Source organism: Antrostomus carolinensis, unplaced genomic scaffold (genome assembly GCF_000700745.2).
Source record: "Antrostomus carolinensis isolate BGI_N321 unplaced genomic scaffold, ASM70074v2 scaffold2000, whole genome shotgun sequence".
NCBI classification, from domain to species: domain Eukaryota; kingdom Metazoa; phylum Chordata; class Aves; order Caprimulgiformes; family Caprimulgidae; genus Antrostomus; species Antrostomus carolinensis.
The window spans coordinates 8,854-28,921 of NW_010287529.1; the positions used below are offsets into that span (position 1 = coordinate 8,854).

The 20,068-nt window shown below is 35.5% G+C and overlaps 1 protein-coding gene across 1 annotated transcript in view; it reads right to left on the reverse strand.

Annotated features, from left to right (window-relative positions):
• Positions 1-442: 442 nt before the first annotated feature.
• Positions 443-20,068, reverse strand: part of TUBGCP5 (tubulin gamma complex component 5) — a 24,200-nt gene continuing 4,574 nt past the window's right edge. Inside the window, exons 4-24 of the mRNA XM_029083751.1 lie at positions 19,887-19,983; positions 19,192-19,302; positions 18,553-18,632; positions 17,945-18,080; positions 16,828-16,945; positions 15,356-15,445; positions 14,728-14,821; positions 14,251-14,497; positions 13,890-14,095; positions 13,068-13,183; positions 11,464-11,732; positions 10,322-10,520; positions 8,700-8,888; positions 7,571-7,753; positions 7,204-7,288; positions 6,986-7,106; positions 5,857-6,035; positions 4,952-5,077; positions 4,280-4,368; positions 1,756-1,856; positions 443-787 (exon numbers count right to left, since the gene is read on the reverse strand). Of these exons, the coding sequence (XP_028939584.1) occupies positions 741-787; positions 1,756-1,856; positions 4,280-4,368; positions 4,952-5,077; positions 5,857-6,035; positions 6,986-7,106; positions 7,204-7,288; positions 7,571-7,753; positions 8,700-8,888; positions 10,322-10,520; positions 11,464-11,732; positions 13,068-13,183; positions 13,890-14,095; positions 14,251-14,497; positions 14,728-14,821; positions 15,356-15,445; positions 16,828-16,945; positions 17,945-18,080; positions 18,553-18,632; positions 19,192-19,302; positions 19,887-19,983 (2,883 nt within the window). The 3' untranslated portion in view covers positions 443-740. The remainder of the gene's footprint in view (positions 788-1,755; positions 1,857-4,279; positions 4,369-4,951; positions 5,078-5,856; positions 6,036-6,985; positions 7,107-7,203; positions 7,289-7,570; positions 7,754-8,699; positions 8,889-10,321; positions 10,521-11,463; positions 11,733-13,067; positions 13,184-13,889; positions 14,096-14,250; positions 14,498-14,727; positions 14,822-15,355; positions 15,446-16,827; positions 16,946-17,944; positions 18,081-18,552; positions 18,633-19,191; positions 19,303-19,886; positions 19,984-20,068) is intronic.

Genomic DNA, 20,068 nt, shown 5'->3' on the forward strand with positions numbered 1-20,068 from the left:
TGACTACCTCAGACACATCTCAACAATCCAATAGTTAAAATGAAATATATTGCACACTGTGATCTTGATCCCACTTAAACTGACAAGAGCTACCACTAAATTAGTAAGCATTTGACCATCTAACATGAAAAATATCGGTATTTTATGGTCTGCAATAATCCATTTTGATAAGTTAATCTTGTATTTTCCACATCAGTTTATTTTAACAGTCATAAGTGTTCCTCAAGAGTTCCTAAGAACCATTAAGCAAATAAGATGAACGTTTCTTAGCCTTTTTTCAAAGGAAAAAAAGGCCAAAAATGAACTCAAACAATGTTCTGAATAGTAAGAATTGAGTCACACCACTCCACACTGCCCTGTGACCTACTCTCAGCTGCAAAATGAACGGAAAAAGTAAATCAGCAATTATTCATAATTAAAAAAAAAAAATCCTTTTTAGTATGAAATACATTTTATGTATTTTCAAGTAAGATTGTTTACACAGGATGAATTTTAGACTGTACATGGTTTTTTTTATGTTGAAGCATATACATACAGACAAAAATGCTGCCACAACTAATACATTTAAATACCTGTACATTATTTACATTTTTAAATATTGTACACAGCTCCAAACCATCAGTGTCATTTAGCCATATACATTTCAAACTGGAGTGTAAAATGCTTACAGGTTTTTTTAATAAGGGAATTTCAACGTAAATGCTGCTTTCAGTTCTTTAGTAATTCAATGGATTCAGGTGTTAACTTTGTTCCATGCCAGCCATCAGTGACAAAGCTAAAGATTCCACTGTGAACCAAAACATAAAAAGCAGTTAATACTTGCATTTGCAGCAGTCTATTGCAATGTTCAACTCTGTAGTTTAAAAGGAAGATACTACCTTATTTTTTAAATTGTAACACTTCGGGATTTAAAGCTGTAAGTCATTTTATGAATCTCTTGACAGTTTAGAGAATATTTAACCACTTTCATCATCAGTTATCCATTAGTTATTTCAGGTGGTAAGAACTGGTAAGAAATTATCTCCTTTATTTGAAATACTAACTGTTTTAGTTAGAAAAAAATGAATAAATGTTGTGGGGGGTTATATGCAGTAAGCCACTCTCACAGACAGTGCTTGTAGACTGTAGAGTAGCAGTAATGTCAGATACTACCTCTTTTAGAAACCCATTAGAACATGCATCTGCATCCCAATTAACCCCATTCAGCAGGTGCCCCTCCAACTCAAACTGGCACTGATTAGCAACTGAAGCTAGTTATCAGGCTGCAAGTAGAAGCACAGACATGTTGTCTTTCGCTGTTTCTGCTACAGAGGAAGTAACTTCCAACAGATGGACAGAGCCAAGAGATCGGTGCAGCTGCAGCTCAGGCACCCAAATACTAAACTTTTATCTGTTCAAGATACATCACAGCTGTCATCCAACAGAACCAAAAAGAATGCTCTTCTATGTCCTCCAGAACATAGTTTCATTCGTTTAGAAAACTGCTTGTCACTTGCTTGGCTACATCAGCATCCCCTCATAAAGAAAACAGGTAAACTGAAGACAGCTGTCATAAAAAAACATGGCACAAATACTCTAAAAAAATAATAAAGTTAACTTATGAAGAAGTAAGGCTTCATGCCCCCCTGTGAATACCTCACAAAACGAGATTCCTTAAGATGTACTGACAAACATTAAAACAGAATAAAACATAAATACATTCCTAGTAAAGCTTGTGTGTTAAGTGCAGGTATGTGAAAAGCCTCATGTACTTACGGTGAGGAAAAGAGCCTCGACAGACAGCTTTGTTGAGAACAGTTACAAGAAACATGTGACAGTTTTTAAAATCAGATTCCATCTTCTCTATGGATTCCATCCTACAAAATAGTTTAGAAGAATGCTTAACAGACTGGCCACTAGGTTATCTTCAAAATATGATCAAAACTTCATAATAAGTGATCAAAGTACTCTTTGCATAGCATTCTGGCTTGAACTTAACAATATTTTAGTTATGCCCCTGTGTACCACTTGTAAAAAACAAAGACAATTTTGACAGGAGCATCTGAGCACTATCACAATGGCATTAATAATTTCCTCCTCATATTAGAAATCTTTGCAGTAACTAGGAGGAACTGTGCTTCCAACTGACAACTATTACTCCTATGTAGCTTTGTATTTCAAGACAGCCATTCCTGGTCCGTATTGCTTCAGAGCTCCTTGGGGCAAACCTACACTGACAAATAAAAGAGGGAGACCCACACTGCTTTGCTTTCAGCCAGCTCTTGAATTCCACTTTGAACTATGCCAGCTCACCAGAAGAGAGAGAAGATGTAGTTCACAACAGTCACTCCTTTCTCTCAAGAGGATATGGATGACACCACATCAGCTATGACTTTTTCCTGACACATCCAAGAGCACATAACCACATGCCCTGAGTTTCAGTCTTTATCAACAGCCTTCACAAATTCTTTCTGACACTTCAAATTGGAAAAGCACTCCAAAAATAGCAACTTCCAAAAAGCACAGGAGCATGGGACCCAAGTTCTAGGTCTGTGTCAAGGAGGATTAGTCCTGAAAAATATGGATATGAGCTAGTCCACACCAGCTGGCCTCAGGGCCACAGACCATTCCTTGAGTGTTAGACATGGCATTGGAGACTTGCCCACTATCATTCAACCTTTAAGCAAAAGTATAAGCTGTGAGAGGAGTGGCTGGAGAGTGGCCCTGCAGAAAGGGATCTGGGGGTGCTGGTCGGCAGCAGGCTCAGTGTGAGTCAGGGCTGTGCCTTGGCAGCCAAGAGGGCAAACCTCATCCTGGGGCACATCAAACACAGCGTAACCAGCTGGATAAAAGAGGTGACTGTCCTGCTGTATTCAGTGTTGGTGCGGCCTCACCCTGAGTGCTGTGTGCAGTTCTGGGCCCCACCATTTAAGAAGGATGCTAAAGGCCCTTGAATGCCTTCAGAGGAAGACAACAAACCTGGTGAAAGGACTGGAAGGCATGTCCTGTGAGGAGCGGCTGAGGACTTTGGGGTTGTCTAGTTCAGAGAAAAGGAGGCTGAGGGTCGTCCTCATTGCTCGCTGCAGCTTCCGGAGGAGGGGATGTGGAGAGGGAGGTGCTGAGCTCTTCTCCCTGGGATCCAGTGACAGGACATGTGGGAATGGCCCAAAGCTGCACCAGGGGAGGGTTAGACTGGCTGTTAGGAAGCATTTCTTTACCAAGAGTGTGGTGAAACACTGGAACAGGCTTCCTACAGTGGTGGCTGATGCCCTGAGCCTGTCAGTGTTTAGGAGGCATTTGGACAATGCCCTTAATGACACACTTTAACTTTTGGTCAGCCCTGAAGTGGTCAGGCAGTGGGACTAGATGATCGCTGTAGGTCCCTTCCAACTGACACAGTCTATTCTATTCTAAAAGAAAATCAGATCATATTTTTAATCTTGTCTAAGGGATGGTTTAGAGAACAAATGATTCATAGATCAATACATTAATCGCATACAAGTGGGTTTCTAACTTCTAGCATAACACATAAGAAAGCACACATCTTTTCTAAAAATCCCAACTACAGCAACCCACCCCAGCTTGCTGCTACAGAAAAGGTACTATAGGAAAGGACAGATCAAAAATAACGTCAGGATTTGAACTAATGGAATCAAACATTCTGTATGAAAATCTTGACTCCAAAGTCAATGGCAGAACTTTCAATGACTTCAACAGCTTCACATTTTTACCACAAATATTTTACAAAGGCTTTATAATTTTGACAGTCCAGATCAGAAAAATAAGCAGGGTTAGAGATTAGATTTAGATTACTATTTTAAAAAAAACCAAACAACAAAAATGTATTCCCTTCTAGAACGAAGGCCAAGCTAAATAATCCCACTTTTCATAAACCAATTAATGAACGTTAGCATCTGGCTGCCTACAATTTTAAACCACAGCCAGGAAACATGATCATAAACCAAACCTGCGAACCTCTCATTTTATCATTATGAACAACCGTGAAGGAAAAGAAAATCCTCTTTGTTGCTATGTTCTACAATCTTTTCAAACACTTAGAAGTTATATATTGGTCAACTTTTTAATTAGAAAATACTGAACATACACTGACACAGGTGCAGGAAACTTGTTAAGTTCTATCTAAAAGAAATTTCACTTTCCTTAAGAAATAGCAATTAGCCTCAGGTATCTGCTGTTAAACACTGTGCCAAGTCCTGTTATTTCACACAAAAAATATCTCAAAATCATATTCTGAGCTGTGAAATTATGACCATGTAGAATTTTAGATACGTGTACTTACTTCCAAGCCCCTAAACCAGCCTGCCAACGGTCTGCAAACATCAGTACTAAATTTAACACTTTCATTATAGCTTCTTTCACAAAGCTCACCTAAAATAACAAAACAAAAGAAGTAACAGTCAGAAATTAATTGTTAAGCAGAATAATTTTCACTATTATGCTGCAATACAAAGGCATCTCATGGCATTTAATCTGATATGTAAAACCAGCCTCCTAAGTACAGTGTGATTCTTCCAAATTTAAGACGGGTTTTGTATTTGCTCTCTTAATTCATTTCATGGCTGACTATTTCAATGAGGACTAAGCACAGACAGGATGTGGGATACAAGGCTACAATCCATGTACCTCCACTTCTTGCCACACCAGTATGTATAATCCTCATTATATTACCAAGCCTCAGTCTGTTCAAATCCTCCCATCTCTTAGAAACAAATATGTCATGTAAAATCTAATATAAAGAATTTAATTTTATCTTCTCATCTTGACAGAACTGAGCTGAGACTTGCAAGGGAAACTGGATCTGTGTTAACTCTGCAAAAGCTACCATTTCCTCAAGAGGACCTATATATCGCTTAGTATGTATGAACTGCAAAATAAGACAGCATAATTAGTACTAAACTATTTTCTCATCCTGCTAAACTCATTATATCAAATATGCCAATTTTTTACCCACCTTTTCTCTCAGTAGACAGCGATCATGGATTGTAGATAGATACCTGTAATGAATCTTTATCAATTGATCTAAATCTTTGGCTTCTTCTACCTGATGCTGAAACTCCAAGCCTGTACTATGAAGAATCTTAAAGAGAAGACCACAGTTATTAAATTCCATGTGGGACACAAGTGCTTATGACTCTCTTCCAATATTTTTTTTTTAAGAGCTTAAAATTGCCTGGTTCATTCACTCTCCCCTCTCAAATTCTAGGCTCACTCTCCAAATTACCATCAATGCAGCAAAAAAAATGGAGCTTGTCTCATAACCGCACAATGACATTCCTCATATATACACGAATACTGCCATTGCACAAGGGCAGACAGACTATCCCTGGAGGAGCTGATCTGGAGTGTATTAATTTTAATTAATATTAAAATTTAATCTTTTAATTAATATTTTAAAAAGGCAATAGTAGGGCAGCTATGCATCTACAGGCATTGCATTTATATTTGGGAAGTCATGTATATATTTCTGGATCTCTGTACTAGAGATTTTTGAGAAGGATCCACTTAACTAAAATGTCTGTAGTAACACTTCTACAAGCATAACATCTCTTAAGAGGGTAACAGCTTACAGAAGCCTATTTGTACATGATTGTGCTTCAGTCATCTGGCACTGGGAGAAGCAGTCAAAAAGAACTAATGATATCCAAAGGTCAATCATATGCATGTAGAACTTTTACAGCATTTTTAGAATTACTGATTTGAAACTGCCAAGTTAAAACCGAAACATTTTTATCTCAAAATAATTTTGCAGAAAGGACTAAGAATTTGCTTTTTTTCTTTTATGTTTTAAATGAAAAATAATATGGCATCTCCAGTTACAAGTTCTTAACATAAATGAAATGGTGATATAAGACAAACCCTAGTCATGATGTAGTTGTGCAGGCTGTTAACAAAATGCATAAGTTTCACTCTTAAGAGGAACATGCGATGTATTTGTTGTTTTATACTTTCTGTTTGAGGTCCAAATAGAGGAAGCGTTCCTTGTTCTAGTGAAGGTCCGTCCTTAGCATGTGGGCTTTCTGCAGCACAGACTAGCTCTAAAAAGAAAAGGCAAGAGTATTATATGGAAGTGCTTACGAAGACGAACTGTAGCTAAAGTGTTACTTAAAACTGAAATGCCTATTATTACATCTGCACACAATACTGATGTAACATTTTTCTTGCAATTCAGACGTTACTAAGATATAGCAACAGTATACTGAAGTTTGATGGTATATGTACAATGCAATTTGATAAATACTAGAATAGTAAATGCTATTTAAGAGCTAAAGATTATGTGAAAGGATTAAAAAAAAAAATCTACATTGAAAGTAAAATGTGTATACTGTCTCCACAAAAGGGAAAAGACTTAAGAACTAAGCCACACCCATAAAGTTTAAACAATACAAAAACACATACTTTTAGGAAGATAATTACTTAACTGATGTACAAAACATAGATGATCCCATCAACATTCTAATTTATTTTTCTAGGACATGAAGTGTGTATCCACTTTATATGGGACAGGAAGAGTATAAACATTATCCTGGCGAAGGAGACACTAAGAGATCTCTTTCTACAGTCCCCAAATATTTAACTATTTTAATCTCAGAGTATTTTTTCATCTTTTCTTAACTTTTTTGCAAGGTACTACTCATAAAAACTTGGACTATACATAAAGCAAATTATTAGGGTGTGGTAGACAGACCTTCTTTCAACAGCAAGGTCTGAAGAATGAAGTAACAAGTTTCCAGTATAAGTAACTAGACCTGAATCAAAGAGACAAAGGGAATGCATGAATAGTGTTCTCCCTGACGCTGAAAAGAAGTGAAAAACATGCTCTGCTTAAAAGATCTAATTTGTGAAGCTAATAGAGGTTAACACTTTATAGAATTAATCAAAATTCTGACTGTTTTATACTACTTAACTGCAGAAAGCAGCAGACTATTTATATCCTTAGACCATAGAACAAGTTTTCAGAGTAACTTTGATTGAAGAAGTTTCTTACCATCAAATCGTAAAACATCTAGACTATATTTGGCCCACTTTATTTGCAGTAAGAGCAGAAAAACTTGACTGTAAATTTTCTGGCATTCTAAGCTTATAACTATATCCACAGGCCAAGGAACCTAAGAAGAGGAGAGAACAATCAAGACAGAAAATGTAAGTCACTTTAATACAACATTTCAAATCCGTTCTAGAATAACAGCAGTATTAACTCACTACCTTGTAACTCAATGTCAAACCATCTAAGGTGTGGACAGGGAGTTTCTTCTTTGCTGTATCAACACTTTCAAATGATATAGACAACCTATACAAGGAAACAAATTATTTAATTGGTGATAATCTGTTTTAAATTAGCAGTTAGTTTAATTATTTTTTTTTTTAATTTCTTATTGCTAAATACCAACTGTCTGATTTAATCTGGTGGACTTGTGTAGAAGAGATGACAACAGCTCAAAACTTCATTAAAACAGATTCTTGTAATCAGCATGCAGTAATTAGTATTGCACTATGCAAGTTAAGTACATTAGTACAGGTAAGTGTGAAAGAAACATAACTAAACTATACTTCACAGGATTTTGCATTTTACCTTGAACTGTCCTCTGGATAGCGTTGCCCAACTGCTTCTTGAAGTTGAATATTTAAGAAGGCAACATTCTGCCAAGTTTCCTTTTCTCTTATTTTGTCAAAAATAGATGTATAGAAGTCATACATGGTATCTCCAGCTTCAAGTAAGAAAAAGTTTCTCATTGCCTGCAAATATTCTACAAGCCTAAACAGGGAACAAACGTGTCATTTCTTCAGTCTTAACCATAGAAGCGAAATCAAACACAACTTACTGACGCAAAAATCTTTTAAAATCTCTTCACTACAACAGCTCAGTATTGAACACAAACTTAATGAAGTCCACAGTAAATGCTTTGCTTAATCCTCAGACAGCCTTCACATATGTTCAAATAAAACAAATAGCCAAGTCATTTTTTCCTGTAAGCCTGAACAGCCCTACTAACTTCAACAGAAATACTCGTGGTTTTCAGCCGTCTTACAGGCGAGGCAATTTTCAAAAATAGCTTAGACTTTGGAAATGCTGTCCTTCTCCCTAATCAGAACTTGGAGGAGGAGATGCAATTTCAGTGAGAGTTCTGTCCAAAAGTGACTTTAATATGGAGCCCCAGAAAATTATGATATGGATTTTTCTTTTCAGATAAAGTAGGAAGAAGAATAGTACCGCTACAACTCTCACAAGAACCATGACTTAATGTATTTAACACATTCAGTATTTCAGACAGATTAAATGCATGATGACTTATGACCACCTGAAAGGTAAAAGGAATAGCCCATTTTACTCTAAGGAATATAAAAATACTGCATAATATTATTTAGTCTGATTTTATAGTACCATAACTGAACCTCATATTAAAAAAAGATATTCTGGCTTCCAAAAATTTGTCTTCCAGTTCCAAATGACACTATTAAAAGTACTGTTTGAAACAATTTTGAACGTCCACTGAAGAGAAATTGTAGCTTTGCTGTTGATTTAAGTCTGACCAAGTCTTCACTGAGGATTCTATCACATTAGATACCCCTCTCCTCCTCAGTGATTTTATTGCTAATTATCAAATTGGAGTAGAAACACAACATAAAATTTCTGCTTTTATTGTACAGCATACCACTGGTAATTAATAAAAAATATAGGAAAAACAAATCTACTTTCTTACCTATAATCCTTCTTTAAAGTTTGCATTAGATTACCACAGCATTCCAAGTATTGCTTGTCTATGTGTGGATAAAGGCAAGACCTCAATGTCAGTTCAAAAGTTTGGCAGGTCACTGATTCTGAGGATCTATCCACACAAACATCCCCACCAGTAAACTTCTCATGGAAGTCACTCTGTTCCAAATATAATCTTAAAAATAAAACAAAATACTTAGGGGTTAAGGTTCACATTTCATACAATATATAAAACAAAAATGTCATACCTTCAAAGCTTTTAATCAAAATTGGATCCTCTGCTTGAAAATGTATGGTGCAGAAGTAAATAAAGCTGTTTCATAACAATAGTACACATCAAGCCTATTAAGTGATCCTTCATACTATTTTTGCATGAACAGGCATAAGAGTATCAAAAAGGATAGCATACTGTAATCACATAATTGCTCAAGGAATATTTTTGAACAAACAACATCAAGTTGAAACACTATACAGCTCAATAAGCAAACCAATTATCATAGGAGCTTTTAAAACTATGGTGTGCACACACAGCAGTCAGATGAACTTCACAGAAAAGAAAAATAAAATTAAAGAAACAAAGTAAAAATTTGAACAACAAAAGTAGCAAAACCCAACAACAACAAAACAACAAACAAACAAAACACCTCACCACCACACACACAGAGAATTGGTTTGAGGTGCCTTAAATATGGGGTCCCTATATATTATCTGTAATATTATATCATGGAAAGAGAGTATCTGCAGTCTATACTTGCTACATTTAATTATTTTGTCATGAAAGGATCAAATTATCATAATAGTCTGTAAAAAGCCACTTGCTAGCTGAATCCATCCTAAGAGGAAGTCCGGCTCATAGCAGCTATCGCCTTGAAAGGCTGGATGAGACAGACATGGAATTAATCTATCAATTTTGATAAACAGAATAGTCCCAAGGAACAAGGGCAGTAATAGAGACTTATCTACTACCAATTATGATTTCTTTAAAACACATTCCTCCTAGGACTGAAATGAAAACATGTAAATCACCAGCTAGTATTTAGGAAAAAGATAAATAGCTATTTCTTATTTGTAATCACAAAATAAGTTTAAGATTTTCAGAGTTCATCTTTCCTGCTAATTTCCAAGACATTTATAACCTCTATATGACTTCCCTCATTAAGAAGAATGAAGATTTTCTACGCAATTAACATGAATTTTGGAAGGCTTTTAAAGTTAAATTATTTAAGCACGGCACAACTGCAGCTGCATTCTTCAAAGAACACATTTGGAGCAAATCAGCGACATTGTATTCCAAGCAAATACATTTAAAAGTTTGGATTTTACAACAGCATTCACTATTAAAACACTTATTTGCCAAAAGCCTGTTATGATAAAGACTAATCCCATCTTCTACACGTACAGATGTGAGTAGCAGATTCTTCACTGATTTTAATTGCTTTCCTTTAACTAAGCACAAGAGTAGTATTTACTCAGCTTTTGTCACCCATTGTTGGTGCTCCTCTTTATCCTGTACTCCCTTGTTTTCAGCAGCAATAAAAATCTGGCCTACCAAATGTCACCAAGCAGAACATTGTTGTCAACAACACAGCGGGAAGATGATTCATTTACCTGGCAAAATTAATAGCCAGCAGCGGGTCATGGACGTCATCCAGTTCCAAGTGTCTTTCTGCTATAGACTGCATCTTTATCAGGCTCTGCTTGGTGGCCTGCTGTTCTGTAATAATATCTGGAACAGACTCTTCCCCATGCCGCAGGCGAGACTGCACCGACTCCAAGAACAGCGTATACAAACTCTTTCGTTCAGCATCTAAATTGGGCAACACATTCCACAGTAAGATTTTGTTCTAAGAGAAAATACAATCTGAATTCCAAAAACACCTCCATACTCCAACACTTACTTGATAAGTTTAACATACTAAATTTAGGCCACTATTCAGGGAAATACTCAAATACATATTTAACTAAGTATTGCTAACACTGCAGGACTAGTCCAATGCCTGAAGTCAAGCCTATGTTCAAATGGATTGCTGAATGGGTGGCTGAAACGTTTCTGAGAGTGTTTGAGAACTTTCTCCTTCATGTGCAAAGGCAATTAATTGAGCACCTGAAACAACGCTGCAGTATTCACTAGAACAGATTGTATTCTCACACCAAAGTGGGAAATAAGCCTAAAGAGTCTCCAAAATAATTTACCTATCTCTACTTCTAAACATCAAGAAACAGCAAAACAAAAACATTATTTTGTTTCAAAAAACCAAAACAAAACAAAAAACAACACTGGTTACACTGTTGTATTGTTTTACAATCACTCAAGATAAACAACCTAAATATCTTCCATCTAATTACTAGTAAGCTTTTTCTTTAAAAAAAAAAAAAAAAAGTTCCACACGCTATCTCAGAATTATTCAACCACTTAGTAAACAACTATTTATTAAAACAGCTTTACTATTGGAACATACAAGCTGGTTTTGTTCGTCTAACAAAAAATCAAATATTTTGCAAGCACATGAAAATGACTTTAAGAAAAATTTAAAGAAAGAAAAAGCAAAGGGAACACTCAGTCTTCATTCACTTTGCTCTTTTCACTTATTTGCACCGGAAGAGTGTTTTCAATCAGATCTGAAGTTAACAACCACGATACTGACATTCAACAGGGAGTGTGGCACTATTCTAAATCCATAGAAACCAAAAAACACATCCATACTGTTAGATACCATTAAGGCATGATGGTCCACAAACTGATGCCTCACCTCTTGAGGCAGCTTGCTGTGGAGAGCCATCTTTGCACTGAAGATTCTTCAACAGCTGCATGGATTTTCCAGCCATGATGATTTGCTTTAGCACAGGTTTCAGAAAAGAGACCATAGTGTGTTGCCTGCTTGAAGGTGCCTGATCACTGCCAGAACTGGCACTGGCATTATCACTCATCTTCTCTTCATTCTCCGTCTTCTCTGACACACTATATAATGTGTAGGTAGCATACCAAAAATCCCTGTGATTAACTGGAACATTTTTGTTTCTGTGAAGAAATTAAAAGCTGTTGAGTATTTCCCTTTTCAAAAGATGAAATTTCCATACTAGAAGACACATATCATCTTTGCTCTATGCTTTGCCTTCCTTTTACGACAGTGAAGAAACACTTTCAAAACTATAAAAAATAAACTCATCTGTATCGTAAACTATCTAGACACCTCAGAAAGGATGATAGCTTTATAAAGGATAAAGAATCAGCTTGCAGGAGATAAAAACAACCGTGTAACTAAATAAGCCCCCAAAACAAGGCAAATAGAGTACTTATAATTAAATTTGCCCAGGAAGTTAACTATTCAGAGAGCCATTCGTCCTTAATAACAAAATGATTAGTGACTGACTTGCAGATTTATTTAATATGCACAACGAAGCAAATACCACTTGTAAAGCTGAAAAATTCTAGGTGAAACTCAATTCTTAGTTCACTTTGCTCTTTTGTCCTATTTAGATCAGATACACAGTCTGGTCTTTGAAGTCAGATGGAAAACAACCTCTATTACGTAATTAAAATGAAGCTCAAACGTAAGTTGAAATCACTTCTGTTGGCAGCACTGAAAACAAAACTACAGAACCACAGAAACAAAAGTCAAACAGGACACAATAAGGACATTAGAGATCTCAGCTAATAAGGATAATATTACAGTAGTACTAAAGCTGTTCTGTTCATGCTCATCCTTAGCTGCCTTAACAAACAGAGGTTCAGTTAATTATGACAGATAAGGGGGCAACTGATCTGTAATTAGGAACCAAAATTCTAAGCTCTATATTCACTTTCCACTTCAAGCTGTAGTGACCAGCAAAATGTAACACACAAACAGAAGAAAAATTAACAGCTCAAGTAACGTTTAGGATACATGCATGTAATTTAAGACACCATATTAACTTGTACTACAGGTCAGAAGCAGTGTGTACTTCAGTTCTAAATAGCATTTGATTTATAACAAACATACATTAGTGAAAGAATAAAAAAGTAAATTTTGTCATTTTTGCAAACATCTTGATTTTGAAAAATGGTTAATTGCTTTTTATAAAAAGTCAATACACTCAGAGTCAGACTGATGATTATTTACTATAGATGCAAAAATTTAAAAAATTTATTTCTGTTACAGAACAATACCTGTTAGGACTCTGTATCTAATGCAGTTACCCTAATGGGGAGCCTCAGACAAGTCATAAAAGTATGATTAAGAAATTAATTCTACATAAGTAAATTAACAAACATGAAAACCCACTTTTATTGTCACCCTTCACTTCCTAGGTTCTATAGCAGGTTTTGTATTCATACTAGCACAGTGTCATATGTGTCCAGTATTAGCATCCCTACCTCTGAATGATAAATTCCTTTGCAGGATCAAACAAATTACCATGGACTATCCACTCATCCACTGTCTGTAAGTATGGCCTCACAGTTTCAACCCAGAGAGAGAACAGAAGGGATACCTGAATTTAAAGAAAGGAAAAAAAAAAGTGGCTCAATGTTTTTATAGTAAGCATTAGAAGCAATATGGCAAAGCCTAACCTCTTACTTGTGCAATTATAATTTATAAGATAAACATAAATACATTTAGGGATTTTTTAAGATGACATGTTTAATTAAAAATTACAGCTTTATTAGTTTTAATGGAAGCAATCATTGTGCATGCTTCCCTATGTTACTTTTTGTCATCACAGCTAGACCTAAACAGCACTCTAATTCTCTTAAGCAGTAAGTGATAGCCATAAAACATTCTGTGACTTTATAACATAGAAAAGAGGAAAACAAAAGGACATCTACTATATTTTCACAAGCATAAACAACAAGTTACTGTAAAAACCCAAAACCCTACATTTTAGCACAAACTGAATTATACAGCTGTAGAAATAGGAGGGAAAGCCATTTCAAAGCTCCCTCTTCCATAACAGCTTCCTGGCCTCTGACTCCCCACAGTTCCTCCCCTCAGTCCTAAAAACACAGTGCTGCTGATCTCATAAATCTGATTTTGTCCAGGTTGAGTGAATTCATGTCAGAAAACAGTAATGTATTATGGCTATCAAATTTGTCCTCAATCCTTGGTAGCTGAAGGCAAGTGTACTCCATCACCATAGAGAAATTTAAGGTACTAAATATTCTAGTGTGTCATTCTGTTAAGGAAAGAATGACTTTCACTAACGTTTGCTCAGATGCTTCTCCAACACTGTCATATTCAAGAATAGCTTTGTAGAGAGTATTAAGCAGATGAGATGCTCGTACAACATTTCTAGTGTCAGGTGGCACTTCTGCTACTCCTGTGCTGAAAACTTTGTGAAGTACCTTCAGCTGTGCCAGCCGGGGAGCCAACTTATCTATTACTATTGAAAGTGTGACTGTTTTATCTGGAAAAAAATAAAAACATGTTATTAATGAGGTTTTAAAATGCAGCATGGCATCTTTCACAGTTTCAAAATGTATCTGCATAATGTTTTGCATGTTTCTCTTATAAAAACTTACTTGTGTGCCCCCCTCCTGTAAAATTTCCCTGGCACTGTACCTTTGTTGATTATGCATTTTTCAATTTCAGTAAGTTCCTCTTTAAAGCTAATGAAATATTTATATAAGGCCCACATAAAAGCTTGATAGGTTCTGAATGGGGCTTCAGTAGTTTTCTTTGGAGTGGAAACAGTTCCATGGATTATGTTTTCTGGGCTGTGTCCCATCACTTCATCAATAAACTTCTGCAGTCTAAACACAACTTGACCATATGCTGCTATCTGCTCCAATACAGATCTCAGGCAATTCTAGGGAAAAAAGAAAGACAACTTTTTAGACTCATCTAATAAAAATTTATATTTTATAAAGCCTAAAAATTAAATCACAAGATATTTCTGTGAATTAAAAATTAATAAAATTCTGCCATCTCTATCACTTCATCACATTCTCACATATGGGAACAGCCCATTCAGTTTTATTAGGTCAGATGTGTTTTGATTAAATTAAGAACAACTGTGGAAATTCAGAAACAACTTACATGGGTTAAATGAGTTACAATAATATCATTCCGCACAGCCACTTTTCCGTCGTTCAGCTGAAATATAAAAAGCTTTTTCACTCCTGAAAGTAGCCTTGAAAAGAAACAGAGATAGTAGTAATTTTTCCCCCTTAATGGAATCATAATTATATAATTAATCCCTTGCCTTAAAGTTTCTTTTTTTCAAATAAAAGGGGACCACAGATCAACTACGATGCTAGTGGTACTGTAAGTTGTTGCTATAACAAGAACAATAAAACACTGGCATCAAGCAAGCATCTCCTTAAGTTCCCTTACAGCTGAGATAATTTCCAGTTATAGGATGATTCAAACCTACTTTCTAAAATTGGACACTGTATTATAAATCCATGGGACAGGATTCAAACAAATTGGTTCTTCTTAACAGTTAGACTTGAAGAATCAACGCATACGAGCAGCAGTAAGCTACTTTCTTCTTTGTGAATCTGAATGGTTAACACACATCTGCAGCATCTTTATTGCCAGCAATGGTGCAAGCTAAAAGCTCGATAATAATTCTTTCTTCAGACACAACTTCAAAGATAAATCTCTCATTTCCTCGAGAGAAACACTTAATGTTAAGATGGGAGCTTTTTGATGTTGTTCTTACCAAAGAGTTTCCCGTATAACCTGAGTTTCAGTGACTAGTGTTCTCTCTTCTGGCACATATAAAGGATCACTAGTGTACAAGTGGTGGTCCCTTAGAAAAAAGGAAATTAAAACAATTTAATGGCTGAAATAACCGCTGAATCACCTGAAAGTAAGCCGGAAGCAATAATCTTTGTTCTATTTATATCTGAGTAGATTCAAGGTTCGCGAGGCATTTTAAGTATACAAACAAAAGCAGAGTCTGTTTTCATACTGCTAAGCAAAATACTATGGAAAGCATTCAAATATCATCCAGCTGTATATAGCAAGACAAGCAATTCAGCAGCAAATACATGAAGTGCTGAATCTGGGTTGGTTTGGGTTTTGTGTTGCTTGTTTGTTTTTAAATTCTTTACACTTGATTAATTTCACACTCGATGCTGTGAAAACTTATAGTTACTTTCTGTTAAAAATACTAAGCTAAAAAGTAAAATACTAGTTTCCTTAACCCATATAAGAAAATTCATACTTTAGCCCAGAAGTTTACTTAAGAAATGGACACTTTCACAGCCACCTAAGAACTTTCTCTTATGACCCTGTGTTATACCATTCTTCATAAACCTTCCATGCTGTTTTTCATGTTATAGTGAAGTACGGAACAATTAGTTGCATTATTAATATTTTGACTCATTAATATAATCAGTGATAAATTTTATGTATCTATGTTCAAAATTCAAAAATCCAAATTAAGTAATACTGGTTATATATAATACATATATATAACATACATCTGCTAATGACATTGAAAAAAAATGGTGCTGCTTTATTTATGTCACAGATCTCCTAATATTCACTGTAACTTTTGGTACATAACTGCATAGATAACCAACTGACACTAAAATAAATTCAACTCCTTGATTAAAAAATTAATTAAATTAAGGAACCAAAGTCTCATGATCTGTATTACTGCAGTAGCAGTACTGATACATCATCATTTGAGACAGAGGGAAGAATCAGGCTTTTTTTTTTTTTTTTTAAGTGAACTTCCTTCTCATTTTCTTTCTCAAACCATAGCAGATCACAATGATGTACTGTTTTATGTTCCTTCCCCACACAAAATCTGTGTTTAAGACTAACTTTGTAAAGGTAGGGACCAAAACCAAACAAAAAGTTAAGCTTTAGGAACTCCTCATTTCCAGGCCCACTTACAATGCACCCATATTAGTTCCTCAGAGATTCGTAAGGGTCAACCCAAACAAAACTCAACAAGATTTGCTTATTTGAAAAAGAAAAGCATAATAAAAACTAAAAAAACCAAAAGGAGAATAATCTACCAATAGAAAAAACAGCTCATTTGTTCATCTTATTAAATCATACTCCTTTAATTCTTTTTTTAACTAAATCAGAAATAACTATACTACCTTTAGGCTTAATAAAGTCATTATTTAGCACTATATGCCAGTAAGGAATATCTAAGTGATCCCGTGTTCTTACCAGACTGCAGCCAGGTTGGAATGCAAGTGCAAACTATGTGAAAAGCGAGGAGCTCTTCCTGTCCAGTACTGAGGAACTACATGCTGCTCCAGCCAGCTGCGGGCATCAGGTTCACCCACTGTGGAAACACATGACCGTCTGTGAAGTAATTTTATCTATTCAGGAAATGCTTATAAAACACAGGAAAAAGTTGTTAATAAGCCTATCCATGCAGCTGCAGAATCACAGACCTTTTCAAACAAGTTACAACTTACAAATATTTACACTTTACTGTGCTCACATACATGATATCATCATGCACAAATTCATTCACACAGAAAAGCCTCATCTCCTAAAATATGCACAAGTTTTAAAAACAAAACAAAACTTGGGAGATTTATGTAGTTTCCAATTCTTCCTCAGAAAATGTGCTTCTGTCTCAGACTCAAACGATATATACAAAACCAAGCTGACTTAAAAAATACACTTTCAACTATCACCAACTTCGTCACTATGCTCTTTTTCATTCAGTAAATTACCTAAAAATGATTTTTTCTTAAATGTGATTATCAAGAAAACTTTACCTAACCACAGTTAAACAGCTATTGTTTATACAACGAGTATTATGCAGTCTTCTTATCCTGTATCCTATAACATTCTATGCAAAAATATAGAGTAAATACTCGCTGAAGCTATTCAAGAGTAAGCCACTAGTGTTCTAATCGTATTAAACTATTTTTTTTTCCAAAAATTTCATACCCAGAGTCAATGGTTTCTGTTGTCAACCAAATTTTGTTTCAGCATTCTGATACTTAATAATAAAAATTTACATTATATCCATACAGCCACATGCTACCTTTACTGTACAATTTTTCATTTCTATATTGGAATATCCTTGTGTGGTTCTACAGAAAAAAATTGAATTCTTCTCCAATAGCAACAACAGAAATCAGATCAAACCTTCCATATTGCTTCTTTACTGTTAAAAATAAAACAAGCAGGAGTGAACAATAAGGTGCACTTTAAAACTACAATCATAGGCCTAAAATATAATACATCACTAAAGAATAATCAATAAAGCTGCATTAGCTTGCTAAATTTCAGTATGTGTAACAGAAGAATCATAATTTATTCTAACCTTTCCAGGAAACATTAGGTACTGTTTTCTTATTTGGATCTTGGTCTTCTAAAGGTGTTCTGTCTACCTGAATACCCGAGTCCTCCCTGCTCAAAGGCTGAGTGTCTTCCTCCTCTTCACTTTCTCCAGACCAATCCTGTAAAGTGCAACAAAATCCAGTACACTTCAGTACGACATAGCAGATAGATCCATATTCATTTTCTATTCAAGTCAAACATAAACTGTTCTCTTCTTTTTTCCACTATAAAGTAAATTCAGGACACTACGATTAACATAACTGTCTACACTAATAATCAGACAAATGCGAGAACTGGAAAAGATCAGAGAACTACAATAAGTTCTGATTAGGAGCAGGCAGGGTGGTCAGCACAAGGAACCAGTTTAGTTGTAGGACTACATCAAAACATGGTGAGCAACAATTGTATTACTGTTTCTCTGTTTGGGTCTGTGTGTATTTCATGGCATTAAGTAAGAAGTAATGTATTAGGGAATCCTGCAAGAATCAACATGCACAGTATACAAAGCAGAACAACTCAACCAGGTCTCTAACATACTTCAAACCAGTGTATACAGTTTGTAGGTTTTTTTTACCTTAAGAAATTACTTACTGGTGTATCTATGCCAGGGCCAAAGTAAATTTCTTCTCCTTCCATCAAATACTTTCCCCAATCAAATTCTTCTTCCTTTTCTAAGAGAAATATAAATATAAAAATAGTCAGTATTGCATAACTGACTTTCTTTTCCTCTAAAAGCATTTCCAAAGCTAAAATTATCTTGTTACTCTAAATCTAAACCAAAAGGCATTCCCTTCCACTTAAGGTTACACCGCTGTTTCTTTAACAAGGTTATACACTTTCAACATGACATGTAGATTGTGATATATCAACCACATATATTCCTTATTTATTAATTCTCAGTTTTGTTGCTTATACATTCAAAATACGCAACATAATGTGCCATCAGCATATTTATCTGTAGCATGTTACACTACCCTACACTTCAGTCCTGGAAAAACATGCAAGAATGCAACGTATCACTTATTGTGACTAGTTCCGTTTAGCTGGGTGGAAACATTCTAAATGTATCATTCACATATGCACAAAGATCCCGGACTGCAGACAACATAAAGCAAAAACTGTCTTACTCTCCAAAAAAGACACCACATATCCATGATGTGATGTGTAATACTTTAAAAATAACAATCACACTTACAATATATTATATCTTAAACATGAAGCTTACTCAACTGTAATTAGTGTTGTTTGAGATAACCTCTTCATATTCACATTCCTGGAATGGGCTGAAAGTGCATTCAAAACACCGCCGAGGGAATGTGCAGAGATCATTCAAAAAGGAATCTTAAGATGCAAGATTTTCTTTAGGTTAGTCTGAAATACTGTTCTTTCAGTCTATCATACAACACTGTAAACAAATGGGGGACGGTATCCACTCAAACTTAAGCACAAGCCTCATTTTTAGGCAGTGAGTGAAATAATCCTACTTCAGAAAGCAGGCAGCTGGGATCTCCCTCTAGAAACCCTCAAAGGTATCTCCTTTTCTTTGACTACACAGGGAACACAGGAATTTAAACCACCAAAGCTGTTTCAAAAGACCTCCTACTGAGGTGCAAGACAGAGGCTGAGGACAGAAACCCGCTGCCTGTCTGTCTTTGAGCACGTACACACTACTGAGAACATTGGTAGGTGGTAGCGGGACAAGTGAAAAAGAGCTCCCGAGATACTCTGGTGGCTGGAAAACTTAATTAGGTGATGTAATATAAATGGGGGTAGGAAGGACTTCCAGGCTATTCTAAACCAATAAAGACAATCAATAAAGCACCTTGAAGTGAAGGAGATAATAGAAGGAAAACTGTCCCTCTTATCAGACTGTATTAATGGCTTGTATCTTTTATTAGCAATATAAAAACACCTTGTAAACTTACCCACTTCTTTGACTCTTGGTTTTTCCACATAGGTGGTGTTGGATGGAGAATCAGACAAACACAACAGAAGAGACAGTATGGCATAGTGTGTATCTGTCTTTAAAACACATTAAAAAAAAAAAATCAAGTCAGTAAGTGGCCTGAAAGATTTTGGTTAGGAGCAAACTCAGCCTGTTATCTGC